General features: G+C 46.2%; 1 protein-coding gene across 3 annotated transcripts in view; it reads right to left on the reverse strand.

Moving 5' to 3' along the window:
• The window catches only part of UXS1 (UDP-glucuronate decarboxylase 1), a 59,130-nt gene that overhangs the window by 25,939 nt on the left and 14,742 nt on the right, over positions 1-18,449 (reverse strand). Inside the window, exons 3-5 of one of the 3 annotated variants that reach the window (XM_055399851.2) lie at positions 18,120-18,183; positions 17,078-17,121; positions 12,924-12,984 (exon numbers count right to left, since the gene is read on the reverse strand). In XM_055399851.2, coding sequence (XP_055255826.1) covers positions 12,924-12,984; positions 17,078-17,121; positions 18,120-18,183 — 169 coding nt within the window. Of the gene's footprint in view, positions 1-8,206; positions 8,299-12,923; positions 12,985-17,077; positions 17,122-18,119; positions 18,184-18,449 lie in introns of those variants that run through there. The other 2 variants (XM_055399852.2, XM_088841385.1) reach the window with 2 other exon arrangements.

An 18,449-nucleotide genomic window follows, 5' to 3' on the forward strand; every position in this document is an offset into this window, starting at 1 on the left:
GATGGAAACTACATTCTCTACTCATCCTGGCAACCCATCCCACCTTCGCCTCCTTCAAAATTCACATTCCTGTCACCCTCCTGTTCCAAACTGAAAGAATTAACAGTAGAGAAAACATGCACTCTTTTTAACCTCTAGGTCTATGGTTGTAAAACATTTATTTACTCTGCATGAAGTCCTCTGTTCATAGAAAACCTGATGTGTCTTTCCAGTGTTTATCCCAGGTGTGAGCAAAGTTACCTGGGGAGAAAGGGAGAAGGCTGACTGTGGCAGGGGTGGGGAACGACACATCAGCCCAAGAAGAACCACCTGCCCACCACCGGAGGATGTGCTCAGATGAAAATACAAATATGAAGGTTTAGAACATGCACAACCAAGAAGCCCTGATGCCCCTCAGTCTCCTATCAGCTCCATCTGTTCTCTGTTGGGAACCTTGTATTCTACTCCCCTTTGCTTCAGGGATGAGAACCGACATCTGGGGGCTGGAGTTTTGGGCCAGGATCCCTGGATCCCTGAGAAAGACATATCAGCCTGTCCTGATTCCATAGTCTGTCCGCCACCTGTCCACTTGTCTGGGGTGTGTTTTATCTTCACATTTATCTCCCACATTTTCATCTATACACCTGCACAGTGATTTGCAAGAATAATTTTCAGGAAAAATAACTAACTTCCAATCTGGCTCACCCCTAGTGCTTGACTCAGGTGAGATTTCATTGTGTTTTACCTTTGTTTAATTACATTTTCCCACAGTTTCTACATCAATAAAATTACATCTTTTTAGAAGAAATTTCATGTATGGATGTGAGAACTGGACTGTGAAGAAAGCTGATCGCCGAAGAATTGATGCTTTTGAACTGTGTGGTGCTGGAGAAGACTGTTGAGTCCCTTGGACTACAACCAGTCCATTCTAAAGGAGATCAATCCTGGGTGTTCATTGGAAGGACTGATGCTAAAGCTGAAACTCCAATACTTTGGCCACCTCATGCGACGAGTTGACTCACTGGAAAAGACTCTGATGCTGGGAGGGATTGGGGGTGGGAGGAGAAGGGGACGACAGAGGATGAGATGGCTGGATGGCATCACCAACTCGATGGACATTAGTTTGAGTGAACTTTGGGAGCTGGTGATGGACAGGGAGGCCTGGCGTGCTGTGATTCATGGGGTCGCAAAGAGTCGGACACGACTGAGCGACTGAACTGAACTGAATGTAACTCTATATCGATATGCAAACACTTCCTAAAATAAGATGTCCCATAGCATGCCAACTTTATCTCTGCACCTAAAATAACTGGGTGAGACCTGGGCGCCTGCAGAAAAGCAGTGTATTAAGTCATACAGGATCAGTTCAGTTCAGTCGCTCAGTCGTGTCTGACTCTTTGTGACCCCATGAATCGCAGCACGCCAGGCCTCCCTGTCCATCACCAACTCCCGGAGTTTACCCAAACTTATGTCCATTGAGTTAGTGATGCCATCCAGCCATCTCATCCTCTGTCGTCCCCTTCTCCTCCTGCCCCCAATCCCTCCCAGCATCAGGGTCTTTTCCGATGAGTCAACTCTTCGCATGAGGTGGCCAAAGTACTGCAGTTTCAGCTTTAGCATCAGTCCTTCCAATGAACACCCAGGATTGATCTTTAGAATGGACTGGTTGGATCTCCTTGCAGTCCAAGGGACTCTCAAGAGTCTTCTCCAACACTACAGTTCAAAAACATCAATTCTTCGGCACTTAGCTTTCTTCACAGTCCAACTCTCACATCCATATATGACCACTGGACCTTTGTTGGCAAAGTAATGTCTCTGCTTTTTAATATGTTATCTAAGTTGGTCATAACTTTCCTTCCAAGGAGTAAGCGTCTTTTAATTTCATGGCTGCAATCAGCATCTGCAGTGATTTTGGAGCCCAAAAAATAATGTCTGACACTGTTTCCACTGTTTCCCCATCTATTTCCCATGAAGTGATGGGACCAGATGCCATGATCTTAGTTTTCTGAATGTTGAGCTTTAAGCCAACTTTTTCATTCTACTCTTTCACTTTTATCAAGAGGCTCTTTAGTTCCTCTTCACTTTCTGCCATAAGGGTGGTGTCATTTGCATATATGAGGTTATTGATAGGAGTTCTCCCAGCAATCTTGATTCCAGCTTGTGCTTCTGCCAGCCCAGCATTTCTCATGATGTATTTTGCATATAAGTTAAATAAGCAGGGTGACGATATGCAGCCTTGACGTACTCCTTTTCCTATTTGGAACGAGTCTGTTGTTCCATGACATACAGGATAGCCACCAACATTTCACTAGTCTCAGTGGTGACGAAAAACTGCTTGAAGCACCTTTGTTACTGTTTAGTTGCTACGTCATGTCTGACTCTTTGCAACCACATGGACTGTAGCCCACCGGACTCCTCTGTGCATGGGATTTCCCAGGTAAGAATACAGTTACAGTTGCTCAGTCTTGTCTGACGCTTTGCAACCCCATGGACTGTAGCAAGCCAGCAACCCTGTCCATCACCAACTCCCAGAACCTGCTCAAACTCATGTCCATTGAGTCAGTGATGCCATTCAACCATCTCATCCTCTGTCGTCCCCTTCTCCTCCTGCCTTCAGTCTTTCCCAGCATCAAGGTCTTTTCCAGTGAGTTAGTTCTTCACATCAGGTAGCCAAAGTACTGCAGCTTCAGCTTTAGTCCTTCCAATGAAATCAGGACTGATTTCCTTTAGGATTGACTGGTTTGACCTTCTTGCTGTCCAAGGGATTCTCAAGAGTCTTCTCCAACACCACAGGTCAAAACAATCAATTCTTCGGTGCTCAGCTTTCTTTATGGTCCAGCTCTCACATACATACATGACTACTGGAAAAACCATAGCTTTGACTAGACAGACCTTTGTAGGTAATGTTTCTGCTTTTTAATATGCTGTCTAGGTTGGTCATAGCTTTTCTTCCAAGGAGCAAGCGATTTTAATTTCATGGCTTCAGGAGTGGTAAAGAAAATGCCTGCCAAAGAAGGAGATGTAGGTTCAACCCCTGGATCAGGAAGATCCCCTGGAGAAGGAAGTGCCTTAGCCTTTCTTAATATAGGTTAAAGATTTTTTCTGGAATAATTCCTTTCTATCTAAAGTATTTAGGTTTATGTAACACAGCTACATGTGTGCGTGCTAGGTCGCTTCAGTCCTGTCTGACACTTTGTGATCCCATGGACTGTAGCCTGCCATGCTCCTCTGTCCATGGGATTCTCCAGGCAAGAATACTGTAGTGGGTTGCCATTTCCTTCTCCAGGGGATCTTCCTGACCCAGAGGCTAAACCCACTCTTATATCTCCTGAACTGGCAGGCAGATTCTTCGCCACTAGAGCCACCGTGTAACATAGCGGGGTGGTTATAAAACGTTTCTTCTACTCGGCTTCATCCCCTCAGGCAGGCATTTCAAATGGAAACAGAATGGGCAGAAGCTGAGCACTCGGGAAAGCTTCCTCAGGCCTCACACGTGGAATGGATCAGGCCCTGAACAGCTCCGCTTGCCTCTGTGGCCCGTGATCTCAGTCCCACATGCTCCTGTGGGAGCCAGCAGGGTCCAGCTCAGGTCAGCACCCAAACTCATGCCTCACAGTTCATCAGCAAAAAGAAAAAAAAGTCTGTTGGAGCAAATCTCTTCTTTGTGCTGAGGCTTCAACAATTACTGAGAAGGCTTTAAGTTTCAGCAGCAATATTCAGGCCTTGGACACCAAATAACTCTGAAATGTGGCTTAATCAATGAGGTGGTGAAAAGTGAAAAACACTAAGCCTATTAACTGTAATTGTACGGAAAGTGAAATTAATTCCACAGGGCTCAGCGTTGACAGGAAAACCATCCCCCCTGGCAGAGACAGGAACCCACGAGAGGCTACACAGGGCTCATATATTAGCACAGAGTCTCAGATTTTCTGATCACTCTGACGGCTGGTAGCAGGAAGATTAGGAAAATCAGCTTTTCACTGATGTGTGTGTGGCTAAGTCACTTCTGTTATGTCCAACTCTTTGTGACCCCATGGACTGTAGCCCGCCAGGCTCCTGTCTCCATGGGATTCTCCAGGCAAGAACACTGGAGTGGGTCGCCATGCCTTTCTCCAGGGCATCTTCCCGACCCAGGGACTGGACCTGCTTATTGTCTTAGATTGAGCGTCTCTTATGTCTAACCTGCATTGGCACCACTAGTACCACCTGGGAGGCCCTCTTCACTGATGTCTCTCCCGATCTGTGACTGAAGGCTTGCACATTTTTGATACGATAGAAAATACCCAGAACACAAATGTACAAAGGCTTCAGTCTGCTTGTGGTGAGAGTTATGGAGCCACTCGAACAGGCAGGGACCTTCTGTAACTTCTAAAAGAAAAGGGAGGCTGTGTGGGGGAAGTAGTTTAATTCTGAGTCATTGAAACATGTATATTATCATATGTGAAATGAATCACCAGTCCAGGTTCAACACATGATACAGGATGCTCGGGGCTGGTGCATGGGGATGACCCAGAGGGAGGATATGGGGAGAAGGGAGGTGGGAGGGGGGTTCAAAAAGGGGAACACATGTACACCCGGGGTGGATTCATGTCAATGAATGGCAAAACCAACCAATATAATATTGTAAAGTAATTAGCCTCCAATAAAAAAAAATAACAAAATAAAATAAATAAATAAATAATTCCGAGTCATGAGTGTCAACTCTGGTATCCAGGACACATGGTCCCTCAACAGAGATGTTGGCTATGAACAGATTCCCCTGCATCCTAACCTTTCATACGTCAAGGTCACACGTCAATCAGGTGCTCCACATACCTGGTGAAACTAGACAACCACAACTGGTGAAAACTCACTCCAGAACCCAATATTGAAGTCTTTGGATTTTGTCCTAAGGTAAATGGCAGATGAAGAAACTTTTATCCAAGAAAATCCACTAAAGTTCAGTATGGACACAGGAGTCCCAGCCCACTCACTACCTCACCGTCCACCCCCTCAACCCCCGTCTCCACCAGTTCAGAGCAGGTGAGAAGGTGAGATTCTCAGGGATGGCCAAAAGCAGGGGCTCCCATTGACAAAATTCAGCATCTCACCGGGGCGGGCAAATCCTGCCCCCAGCATTTCTCATTTCTGGTCCCCTCTGGCTTGGACTCTGACCCCTGAGCCTGGTGGTGCCCTTTCCCCACCCAGCTCCCACCTGCGCCCTAGAGCAGAAGCTCCTCCCAACCCCCAGGGAAGGCTGTGACTCTGGGGCCCTGGTCACCCCTGCTCAGCCCCCATGTGGCCTAGGGGCGAGGCAAGAAGATCAGGGGCTACTCCTCCTGCCCCACCCCCTGCCTGTAAGCAGGGTTCATTCCCTCCTCCAGCTCCAGAGGTTTCCCATCAGGTGGCTCAGAGACTGCTCCCTGGGGACAGAAGGAGTCAATAAAAAAGGAGAACAAAGCTATCCCTAAGGAGCTGACTTTACTTGGAATAAAGGGGCAAAAGTTCAAGTGTAAGAGGGACTGGGGAGAGCAGCCAAGAGGGGCCGGCACCCCACAAGGACAGCTGGTTCAGCAGACAGACCCGGGAGAGACCCTGGAGCCCCCGAGTGAGGACAAACCTCCACAGCTTGGCTCAAAGCACCCTCTGCAAAGGGGTGAGAATTTAACTGGGTAGGACCAAGGGACAATTTATTATATAAGGTCCTGATGAAAGAAAGGCCACAGCACAGGCCAGTTATAGGAGCCTAACAGTTGCTGTGACCCCACACAAGGGGAATGGCTCAACAGGGCCATCAGGGAAAGAAACAGTGACAAAGACCATGCTGGGACCACCTTCCAGGGTGACTGTGTCCACGTCCGAGGCTGCAGCCTCTGAGGAGCAGCCACCACTCTCACACTCCCGGGGAAACATGTCAGCAACACAGACCAGCCAGGCTACTGAACAAACACAAACACACCAACAAACAAGATACAACAGGCCTGGTGGGGAGGGGTGAACAGGATCCAGAGCTGCCGCAGGTCCCACCTAAAGTGGCCAGTTTTCACCAAAAATGCCGAGATGCACAAAGGAACAGCTGTGTGGGAGTCACGCATAGCACAGCAACCAGGCGACACACAGTGGGACCCAGACATCAGATTCAGGGGTCGCCAAAGTAGCCACCACAAGTATACGCAAAGAACTGGAGGAAGCCAGCTGAAGAAGTGGAGAGAGACTAAAGAGAAGAAAGTTGTAAGACAGAAATGGATGGAGATTCTGTCATCAAGTGCAGTAACCAAGGAGGAAAATGCACCAGAGAGTCAACAATCTGGATCCAGCAGAAGAACGAACATGCAAATGTGAAGCCAGAACCAGAAGGGGTTTATGCAACATGCAGAACAGAGAGAACTTGAAAGGGGATGTGAGCAGAGCTTCTAACAAACAGGAGGTGCCGATGACCACCCAAACATGCAGGTAAGGGGAAAATACTAAGGAAAGAATAGCTGAAACCCCCCAAAACTATGAAACATGGTAATCCACACATTCAAGAAGTTCCACAAGCTCCAAGCAGGAAAACGTAAACACGGGTAGACACGTCACAGGCAGACACGTCATGCTAAAAATGATGATAACCAGAGACAAAGGTGAAGTCTGAAAGCAGCTGCGCTGGGCTGAATACTGTCCAGCGAACTATATGTCCTGGGAGCCTCAGAACGTGACGTGATTTGGAAAACAGGGTCACTGCAGGTGTGATTAGTTAAAGTGAGGTCACTATGGAGTAGGGTGGACCCCAAGTCCAGCATGGGACACAGGGAGAGCACCATGTGACAGTGGAGGCAGAGACTAGGGTGAAGCCCCACAGAGCAGGGGGCTCAGGGACTCCCAGCCAAAGTACAGTGGAGAGAAAGGCCTGGAATGATCCCCACAGAGCCATCAGAGAGGACAGCCCTGCCAACAACGTGGGTGTAGACATCCAGCTTCCAGAACTGGGAGTATCTGCTGGTATAAGTTACAGAGTCAGTGGAACTGTTACTGCAGCCACAGGAAACTGAACAGGAGGAAAAGAAAATGACCCCTGAAGTGCAGGGAACCCCATGACTCACTGCTGATGTTTCATAACAAATGACAGAGGAAGCAGTAGAGAGAAACTGCAGCCAAGAATTACACACACCAAAGATAACTTCTAGAGATAAAAACAAAAATAAGATAAGAAACGAGTGAATTCATTGCTAGCAGACCTGCCATACAAGAAACACTAAATTCTTCAGCTGAAAGCAAATGATTCCAGAAGGCAGGGGGAGAACAAAGTAATTGAGTAACTAACTATAAAAGGCAATAAAATCACATTTTTTCTGTCTCTTCTGAAATGCTTCCAATTTAAAGACCAAACTACTTAGCACAGCATTGTGGACACACTTAAAGCCAAAGAACTATATACTTACTGGTTAAAATAAAAATTTTAAGTTATATGTTTTAGCACTTACAACAAAAAAGAAAAAGCCAACTGAAAACAATATGTATATAATTGTATTATGTATCCCTATAAAAATGTATTATCCTTCAAAAACTGTGTTATTTATCCTTATAAAATATAGAAACATATCTGACAACAATAAAACAAAGAAGGTAGGTGAGAGCAAAGTTGTTTGCAGTAAAGAAATGACACCAAAGTTAATGCAAATCCACAGGAACAAAAAAAGCAAAGTGGACTTGGTGATAAAAAGATTAACATTCTATAAAGAAATGGCAACCCATGCCAGTATTCTTGCCTGGGAAATCCCATGGACAGAGGAGCCTAGTGGACTACAGTTCATGGGATCACAAAGAGTTGGATACAACTAGCAACTGAGTAGCAGCAGCGGCGGCACACATGGTCTAAAGGGGTCACTGTAGACTCAAAACTATAACACACTGAACGTAAAAATGTAAAATACAGTATCACAGAAATAGCAATAAGAAAGATGGAGCAGCTGTAATGCTACCAGACAAATAAAGTTAAAACAAAAAAATGTTCACAGACAAAGAGGGGGCATTTTGTAAGAATAAAAGAGTCAATCTATCAGGTGAATACAACAGGTATAAACATTCACACACCTAACAGCAGATATACAAAATATGTAAAGCAAAGCTGAAAGAACTGAAGAGAGAAACTGAATTCAACAGGAATAACCGGAAACATCAACATCTCCTTCTCAACACTGCACAGAACTACGCAGCAGAAATAAAGGAAATAAACACTCAAAAAGCACAACAAGCCAGCTGGACCTACCAGATACCTCTGGAACACTCCATTCAACAGCAGTATAATACACAGTTCTTCTCACACATTATTGACCAGGGGATCTTTGTAGAAACCAACACCTGTGTCAGGTAATTTGTTATATAAGTGAATATTGATACATCTCAGGTCAATACCATTTGGGTAACAAAACACATATTAATACATCTCTGGTCAGTAAGTTGTTAAGAGAACAGGAAATATTCTCCAGGACAGACCATATTCTAGGACACTAAACAAACCTCAATAAATTTAAAGGGGTTCAAAGCATACAAAGCATGTTCTCTGAGTATAAGGGAATGAAGTTAGACCTCAGTAACAAATCTGAGAAATCAGCAAGTGTTTAGGCTAATGGATCAAACAGTAAATTATAAAGTAAATTAGAAAATACTTTGACATGAATGACAAAGAAGAAAGAGCACTGCCAAAACTTAGGGTATGCAGCCAAAGCAGTAAATTCCTAGAAAGACAGAAACTACCAAAACTAATTCAAGAAAAAACAGAAAACTGCATAGATTTATAACAAGAGATTGAATTACGCACAAGTGCAGATGGCTTCCCTGGTGAACTTCACCAAACATTTAAAGAATTACAGCTGACCCTCAAACAACTCAACATTCAGGGGTGCCAAACCACCACACACTGGGAAATCCAAGGTAACTTTACAGCGGGCCGTCCACATCTGTGGTTCCACATCTGCAGATTCAACTAACCATGGACCGTGTAGTAAGTATTGTTGTTGTTTAGTCACTAAGTCAAGTCCAACTCTGTGACCCCATAGACAGTAGCCTGTAGGAGGAAATGACAACCCACTCCAGTATTCTTGCTTGGAAAATCCCAAGGACAGAGAGGCCTGGTGGGCTACAGTCTTGTATTTGTTGTTTAGTCACTAAGTTGTGTCCAACTCTTTTGCAACTCCTGGACTATAGCCCACCAAGCTCCTCTGTTCATGGGATTTTCCAGGCAAGAATATTGAAGTAGGTTGCCCATTTCCTTCTCCAAGGGATCTTTCCAACTCAGGAATCAAACCCACATCTCCTGCATTGGCTGGAGGATTCTTTACCCCTGAGCCACCTGGTAAGTCAAGTACTGTAGTGTGTATTTACTGAAAAAAATCCAGCAGTGCAGCTCAAACCCATGTTTTTCAAAGGCCAAATTAACATCAAATCTACACAAAGTCTTCCCGAAAAGTAGAAGAGGAAGAAACACTACTCCACTTATCAAACAAGGCCATTATTCCTCTGACACAAAAACTAGGAAGAGACATCACAAGAAGGGAAAATGACAGACCAATAGCTCTTATAAACGTGGACATAAGAATTCTCAAAATACGAGCAAATCAAAGCCAGCAAGATATGAAAAAGGATTATACATGGTAATCAGCCGGGATTTATCCTGGGTTGCATGAATAAACTAGGAAGAGAAGGGAAATCCCTTAGTCTGATAAAGGCACCTCTGAAAACCCACAGGTAACACCGTATTCAACAGCGAAAGGCTGAAACCTCTCCCCTGAGGTCAGGAAGGAGACAAGGAGGTCTGCTCCACTCACTTCTATTCAGCATTAAGTGTTAGAGATTCCAGCAAGGACAATTAGGCAAGAAAGTGAAATACAATGCACCTATATTGAAAGGGCAGAAGCTAAACCACCTGTATTTACAGGTAACATGACCTGCATGAAAATACCAAGGAATCCATTTAAAACTATTAGAACTCATCAGTGAATTCAGCATGGCCGCAAGACATTAAGAAAATACAAAAATTAATTGTGTTTCTATTTACCAAGAGAATTTCTTTTTTGGTTTCTTTAGTCACTAAGTTGTGTCCAACTCTTTGTAAACCAATGGACTGTAGCCCACCAGGCTCCTCTGTCCATGGGCTTTCCCACTCAAAAGTACTGGAGTGAATTGCCATTTCCTTTTCCAGGGGATCTTTCTGACCCAGGAATGGAATCCACGTCCTCTGCATGACAGGTGAATTTTTCACCACTGAGCCACCAGGAAAGCAACAAGAGAATACACAATATAAAAATGAAACTGACAATTCAATTTATACTAGCATCAAAAAGGATAAGACACTTTAGAATAAATTCAATGAAGGAAGTACAAAACTTGTATTCTGAAAACTACAAAAGAAAAAATTAAAAGAAAGTAATGAAGACCTAAATAAATATAAAGACACCCCATGTTCAAGAACTGGAATACCATTAACCTGGCTATGTGCCCCAAACTGGCCTACAGATGCAATTCATCTCTATCAGAATCTCAGCAGGCTTCTTTGGGGAAAATGACAGGCTGATCTGAGAATTCACAAGGAACCATAAAGGGTCCAGAACAGTCAAACCTATCTTGAAAAAGAAGAACAAAGTTGAAGAACTCACAATTCCCAATTTTAAAACTTACTACAAAGCTACAGTGATGAAGACAGTGTGGTCCTGGCACAAAGACAGACATCAATCAATGGATAGAATTGAGAGTTCAGAAATAAACATTTGGGTTTATGGACAGCTCATTTTTTATAAGGGTGGCAAGACAATTTGACGGGCACTGGACCACTGGGCAATCAGATGCAAAAGGATGGGAGACCCTTATCTAAATCCACATATAATAACGAACACAAAATACCTAAATGTAAGAACTAAACCTATAAAAAACTCTTAGGAAAAAACATAGCAAATTGGTGACCTTGGATTAGACTATGTCTGCTTCAATGTGACACCAAAGCACAAGGAACAAAATAAAAAATAAACTTCATCAATATTTAAATCTTTTGAGCTTCGAAGAATACCAACAAAAGACAATGAACAGAATGGTTAAAAAAAAGATATCTGCATATCGTGTATCTGATAAGAAACTTGTATCTAGGGTAAAGAACTCTTATAACACAAAAATGAAAAGAAAAAGAACCCAATTTTGAAACGGGCTAAGGGTCTGAAAAGACATTTCTCCATGGAAATAAAAGAAATGGCTAACAGGCCCATTAAAAGATGTTCAACATCTTCAGCCACTGAGAAACTCAAATCAAAACCACAATGAGAGGGACGTCCCTGGTAGTGTTGTGGTTAAGACTGTGCTCCCAATGCAGGGGCCCTGGTTTGATTCCTGCATGAGGAACTAAGATCTTGCATGCTGCACAGAGAGCCAATATAAATAAATGAAGAGACATTATCTGAAACAGACACACAATTAGACGCCACGAGGAGGCTACCGACAGAGACATATAGTGACAAACGCTGGCAGGGACAAGGAAAAATCGGACCCCGCACACACTAAAGTTTGTAATGGGATGTGAAACGGTGCAGTCACTTCAGGGAAAGGTCTGGCAGTTCCTCCGAAGGTTAAACAGAGCTGCCATGTGACTCCTAGGATAAATGGATAAAGTGTGGCCTATCCATAAAATATTACTTGAAAGAAAAAATATGAGGTACAGATAAATACTGCAACGTGTGCATATGCTCAGTCGTGTCTGACTCTTTGTGGCCCCGTGGACTGTAGCCCACCAGGCTCCTCTGTCCATGGGATTTCCGAGAAAAGAACAATGGAGTGGGTTGCCGTTTCCTTCTCCAGGGGATCTTTTCAATCAACCCAGGGATTGAACCTGTGTCTCCTGCATTGGCAGGCAGAGTCTTTAAAACTGAGCCACCTCGGAAGCCCACTGCAACATTAATAAATCTTAAAAACACACTAAGTGAAAGAAGCCAGTCACAAAAGGCCAAATCGTGTATTATTCCACCTGTATTAAGCACCCAGAGTTGACAAATGTCCACAGACAGAAAGTAACCCCATGGCTGCCTCGGGGTGGCAGGGCTGGGGGAATGGGGAGTGACTGCTCATGGGCTTGGGGTGTCTTTGGGGACAAGATGTTCTGAAGCCAGCGATGGCTGCACAACTGTGGACATGCTAGAGCTACTGAAATACACACCTCGGAGCATCTCACATCTCCCAGCTGGCACTGGCTCAAAACGCAAAGGGGCCAGTCTCTGGGAACACACTGTCCTACACGACACCCACATTGGGGTTCTTTAACTGATGAATTCGTGTTCATGTTTAACAAGGCAACCACTAGCTGGGAAAGCCCCCACCATATTCATCAAGGTGGTCTGTGAACCAGAAAAGGTTTTTTAAGACCACTGTTCTGGGAACCGTTTCACATTTCTTCAAAAAGTTAAACACAGGGTCACCACATGATCCAGTAAGTCCTCTCCCAGGTGTATATATGCTGAGAGGAACAAGAAAGCTATGTCGACAGAGCCTTATAGCTTATGTTCACAGTAACCTCAAAGCAGAAACAACCCTAAATGCCCATCAAATGATGACTGGATGACCAAAACGTGGCCCAGCCTCACAACGGAATACTATTCAACCAGAAAGAGGAATGGAACCTGGATTGTCTACAGCATGGATGAACCCCAGAAACATTACTCAGCGTAAGAAAAAGACCACATATTACAACATTTGAAATACAGAAAACAGGCAAATCCAGAGAGACAGAAGGTCATTCACATGGTTGCTAGGAGCTTTGGGGACAGGGGGGTAGGTTGGGAGATGACTGCTGATGGGTGTGGGGTTTCTCTGGAATCAAGATATGAACAAACCATAAACCACTGAACTGCATACGCTGTACCTGTGATTTTTATGGGTTGCAAATTACACTGCCATTTAAAAATCAAATTCCTTGACACCACAAATATGAATCAGATGTGTAAACTTACCAAAATTCTTTTACGGTCCTTTTCTGATAAAAATTTTACTGGTGGGTATTTCTGGGTGAAGCTGCAGAGCAGAAAGAGATTATAAAAGAAAAAGTCAAACGTCTATTTGAGTATTTTCTCCATCTGGCCCCAAAACAAATGCGGATATGAGAACTGCTACTGTCGGCTCCCCTCTCATCTCCAAACGAGTGCTGTAGGAACCAAGCCCTCACTGGCTAACTTGAGTTCAACATGAATCTGCTCCTTGTCTAGGATCAAACAGGTGTGACAAGAGATGTTATCCCTGGGAGTGGGGGGAGGGAATTGAAGGATGAACCAGCCACTGGCAGCCAGAGCTAAACACAAACCAGAGATCACGGCACTGAGATGCTGGGCCTGGGCCAGGGAGGACGATGCCAGCTGTGTGGGGTCACAGACCCAGCCCTGAGAGTGAGAGAGGAAGGTGCTGACCACAACGCTGTCTGCCTATCCCGACTGGGCAGCTTCACAATTCCAGCCTCCCCTGCCCAGAGGCCCCGGGACCAAGTGACTGGGAATCAGTCCTTCCTACCCTCCGGGGTCCATCTGATCCTGTCTTGAGTCTCGTCTTGTCTTTCAATGTCTCCCACCCCCGTGAAGGCACCACCGGTCCCCCAACCCACACGGATGTCCCAGGACCTGTACAGCACAAAGAGCAGAGAAAGTATCAAATGCAGATCTGAAATATCCCCTTAAAGTGACTCGGTCAGAAACAAAAGTGCTTTAAAGGAACGTGGAGAGACCAGCTCTGGAGTCACTATTTTAACTGGAGAGATGCTGGGCGGGGGCCCAGTCTCCATCCCCTCCACCTCCCCAGCACACCCAAGAGATGGAACACATCTTCTCTGCTGGTGGAACTGGAGAGCAGGACAGGTCCTCGGACAGACCCCGGGGCTGGGAGCTGGGCATGGTGGGGGGGCGCTGTGACAGGGCACATGACTCCCCCATAAGCACTTCTGGACTCTCGAGACGTCAGTTCCCTTTGCAAACACCAAACACAGGCAGGCAGGTGGGAGATGCCCAGGGGGTGGATGAGAATTCCACACTCACTGTTAGTTCTGTGACCTCCCCCCTCAAGTGCTCCAGGCACATGGGCGCTTCCTGCTCCGTGGAGCCAAGGGCAACCCACAGGCCGCCTAAGCTCTGGCTGCCATGTAAGTGCTTGATGTAGTGGAGTTGGGGAGGACAGCAAAGCCAAGCCCAGCACTGGCCAGGGCACCCTCACACCTGCCCGGCCCCCTTCTCCGAGGATTCCATGCCCCTTGCTCAAGTCACAGTCTGAACTCCCAGAAACTTGAGGCACAGGGGACCCGACTCCGTCCCACCTCCAGGCCTGCGCGCCTTCTCCAGGTCCTCCTGATGCCCCCCTCCCCTCCCCCACTGAGGCTCACCCCTGCAGGGTTCACAGTCAGGGCTGCACTTGGGACAGAAGGGGCAAAAGGAACAGAGGGTAAGGTGGGGGTGGGGCCCAAATGTGGACACTGAAATCGACATTCATCCAAGTGATGAGCTTAGAACAGCACCTGAGTGAGAACTTAACATGAAACTGGATACTCTATCTACACATGGTGCTTCCTTGGTGGCTCAGTGGTAAACAAATTTCAAATCCTGCCAATGCAGGAGACACAGAAGACATGGGTTCGATCCCTGGGCTTGGAAGATCCCCTCAAGAGGAAATATCAACCCACTCCAATATTCTTGCCTGGAGAATCCCATGGACAGATGAGCCTGGTGGGCTACAGTCCACAGGGGTAACAAAGAGTCGGACATGACTGAGCACCAATAATTTACACCAGGCAGAAACAGCAAACATTTTCTTGTAGGAAATACACTTAAAAGAAAACTGCTTCAAAGAGTGTGTGCTAAGCCTCTGGTTTACAAAACCCGAAAACACAACACTAGCTGGGTTTCATGCCTTGTTTCTCTTCCATGTGTAGCGACTGAGTTTCAGACTCCACATGTGTGACTGTGTTACTAACTTTGAAAAAATGATCTCACAGCTCTCATTTCTTGCTTTGATGACCCACGGCACAGAGCTCTAGGAGCTAAGCAATGGCCCGCCCAGACCACAGTGACAGAGCTGGGTGACCAAGGTGGCCAGGCCCGGGGCCCCACACTGGGCGGGCAGGGCAAGGGCAAGGCATGGGCTTCTTTTAAGCCTGCTGGTGCTGCTGCTAAGTCGCTTCAGTCGTCTTACTCTGTGTGACCCCGCAGACGGCAGCCCACCAGGCTCCCATCCCTGGGATTCTCCAGGCAAGAACACTGGAGTGGGTCGCCATTTCCTTCTCCAATGCATGAAAGTGAAAAGTGAAAGTGAAGTTGCTCAGTCGTGTCCGACTCTTTGCGACCCCATGGACTGCAGCCCACCAGGGTCCTCCGCCCATGGGATTTTCCAGGCAAGAGTACTGGAGCCCCTTTAAAACTGCTCAGATGTTGGCTCAGCCACATATCTGTGTATTCAAGCACCTTCTCCTGAGCACCTATTCTAGGTCATGCCCTGTTCTGCGGGCACAGTGGCCACAGGCTGGACATGGGAGCCCACCCACCAGAGCCTACATTTCTGAGTGAGAAACAGCAAGAAGACCGGGGGAGTTGTGAATTCAGTAATAATGGACCTTCCCTCACCTCCAAATCAATCTTGCAGTCATCACTTACCTCATTTCAGACTCAAACCTTCCTGTTCATTAGCACAGCCTCAGTACTTAGAATTTTTTTTTTTTTTAAATCAAAGGTTTTATTTTTTGGCTGTGATGCATAGCATGTGGGACCTTAGTTCTCCAACCAGGAATCAAACCCATGCCTCCTGCAGCAGAAGCTCAGAGTTTTAACCACTGTACCACCAGGCAAGTCCCTGGAATTTTAATTAGCATTGAAACTGAAAGTGTTAAGTCGTTCAGCTGTTCTTTGACTCTTTACAACCCTACAGTCTGTAGCCCACCAGGCTCCTCTGTCCATGGGATTTCCCAGGCAAGAACATTGGAGTGGGTTGCCATTTCCTTCTCCAGGGTATCTTACTGACCCAGGGATTGAACCCAGGTCTTCTGCACTATAGATGGATTCTTTATCGTTTGAGCTACCAGGGAAGCCCTAATTAGCTTTATTTTCTGCTATCTATCCAAAGAATATTTCAAGATGGGGAATGGAATCAAGCACATAATCAAGTTATTAGGGTGTGTGATCAGGAAGACAGAAAGACCGTGGAGTCACAACACTATGGATCGACTATACTTCAGTAAAATTTAAAAAAGAAATCAAACTTGCCTGCATATGAGAATGACTTGGGGAAATCTGCAAACCCCCAAAGCCCAGTCTGCATGCCCAGTTACATCATAATTTCAGGGAGTAGGGCCCAGGGAGTCATCCATAGCATCCACAACCCAGGCTTCTAAGATAGCTCTGATCCCTGAGTCTCCCTGTGCAAACTGGCCCTAACCTCTCAAATGTATCCTTTCTTCTTGTGGGCCCAGTGTCCCCATGTAATGAGTTCATGTTCCCTCCAGGGACGTTCTTATGCTGCCATGGTCAGGATGGCTGTATGGACGTTCCTAACACAAAGTCAGGAAACATGAAACTAGACAGAGTTCCGTCGGTTTCCACCACAAGGTCACATCCACATCTGACTTTCTAACTCCAACAATAACCTGGTCAGTCAGATGCCACCTGCCTGGCTCAACTACCTGGGGGACAGAACCCTTCAGGATGAGTCCCCAGGGAAGCAGCCCCAAGTTACAGGTGACTCATGTTTGACAGGAATGAGTTACCAGAAAATTCTTTAGGATGATGGTCATATGTGTGGTACTGAAAGGAGTCATGCAGTTCTCATATTTCAAGAGATCCCGTGTGTAAAGCCACCGTCTTAGAAGAGTTACCCAAATGATTCATTTTCTTTTCAAAACAGTTAATGTGAAAATGATCACTGGTGAGCAGATTTTTTTCTCTTTCCACCAACGTAAAACTTGTGGTGGGTTTCTTCTTAAACTATTTATTTTAAAGCTTCAATTAAAATTGCTCAAGCTACGGCAGTCCTGTCAAAGGCAGAATTTCTGGACCCCATCCACTGAAATGTTATAGGCAGTATAACTTCAGCACAAAATGGTGGCAAGAAAGATTAAACCACAAATAACAGGTACACATACCTCTTTTCCAAATCTCTGATTTTCTCCCTCAGTGGTTCAATGATCTGAAACAAAAATAACCAGAATCAGTTTTGAAGCAGAAACACAGTCCTCCAGCACTTCCACCCGCTCTGACATTCCAGGAGGATGGGACATGACACAAAACAGATTTTCAATTACTTCTACGACCCACCTCCAGCTTGAAATTAAGTCAGAACCCTGAAATCACAATTTCAGAACCAAGATGATGAACTGCATGCTGGAATCTCTGACTCCAGAGACGCCTGAACTCTGAGGAAATTCACCTTCTTCCTTCCAGACCACTCGGGCATCGTTCGAGGTGGTGCAGGCTCACAAAAGCAGGTGAATCTCCACCCCTGCCTCTCTTCATGTGAGACAGAGAACCGCCAGGAGCTGTGTCACCTGCCATTAGTCCAGCACACACGTCCACCAGGTACTGTGTGTCCACCGCACCCACAGTGGACCGGGGCTGCACGGAACGACCAGCATGTGGCTCCAAATCCCAGTGAGCAACTCCCCACCAAGTCCGTGTTACAAGAGTCTGTCTGCACAGACACTGGACTAAAACAGAAGCAATCGTTCTAAACAGGTGTGGAGCAGGCCAGACTTCCAGACTCTCGTCGAGGCCCCCCGCTCCACCCCTGTGTCCCCGCTGCTCTGTGCGCTCCCAGGGTCCCTGCATCTGAGTCCAGCCGTGTTTCCATTTACACTAGCTCAGGTAAGCAGAGGCGGACCCCTGTCTCCATCCAGGTAAAGATCCTCACTGCCCTTTCTCTTTGGAACCCTGGAAAGGCTCTTCTGAAAAGTCACATAAAACCGTGAACCCATCTTGCCTGTGGGGCAGAATTCAACATGTCGCACCATTATAAATGGGCAAAGCTGACACAGAGGTGCATCCACAGCCTCACAGACAGCAAGTCTCTTCAATAAGGTAGCGGATCACGGTTGGCATGATGTGGCCACAATAAAGGTACCAGCACAGACAAAGGAACAAAGTGGAGAGGCAGCAGACAGAGTGGGACAAAACACAGAGGAGACTCACCTCTTCAAGCCTGCTCTCAATTCTGAGCTCCCCGTTTTCCTGGATGGACCTGTCGAGTACAACACTGCAAGGCTGAGACAGACTGAGAGGCTCTGTGACCGCGGGGTCCACTTCTGAACAAATCACCCCAACATGCAGCACACCAGCGCAGACCATCGCCTCCTCCCAAGCAATCAGCCCAGCCCCACCCCCTGAGGGGAGGCCAGGGGACCAGACAACCGGGGGGTGGGTCTCCAGGGATCACAACCACCTCCGGGGTGTTTCTGCTAAACTAAGATCGCCTCACTTTCCCAGGATGCCCAATGTATGATTTTAACTCAGAGGCAGGAA

Source organism: Moschus berezovskii, chromosome 11 (assembly GCF_049115385.1).
Source record: "Moschus berezovskii isolate FMDL1 chromosome 11, NW_MosBer_1.0, whole genome shotgun sequence".
Taxonomy (NCBI): Eukaryota; Metazoa; Chordata; class Mammalia; order Artiodactyla; family Moschidae; genus Moschus; species Moschus berezovskii.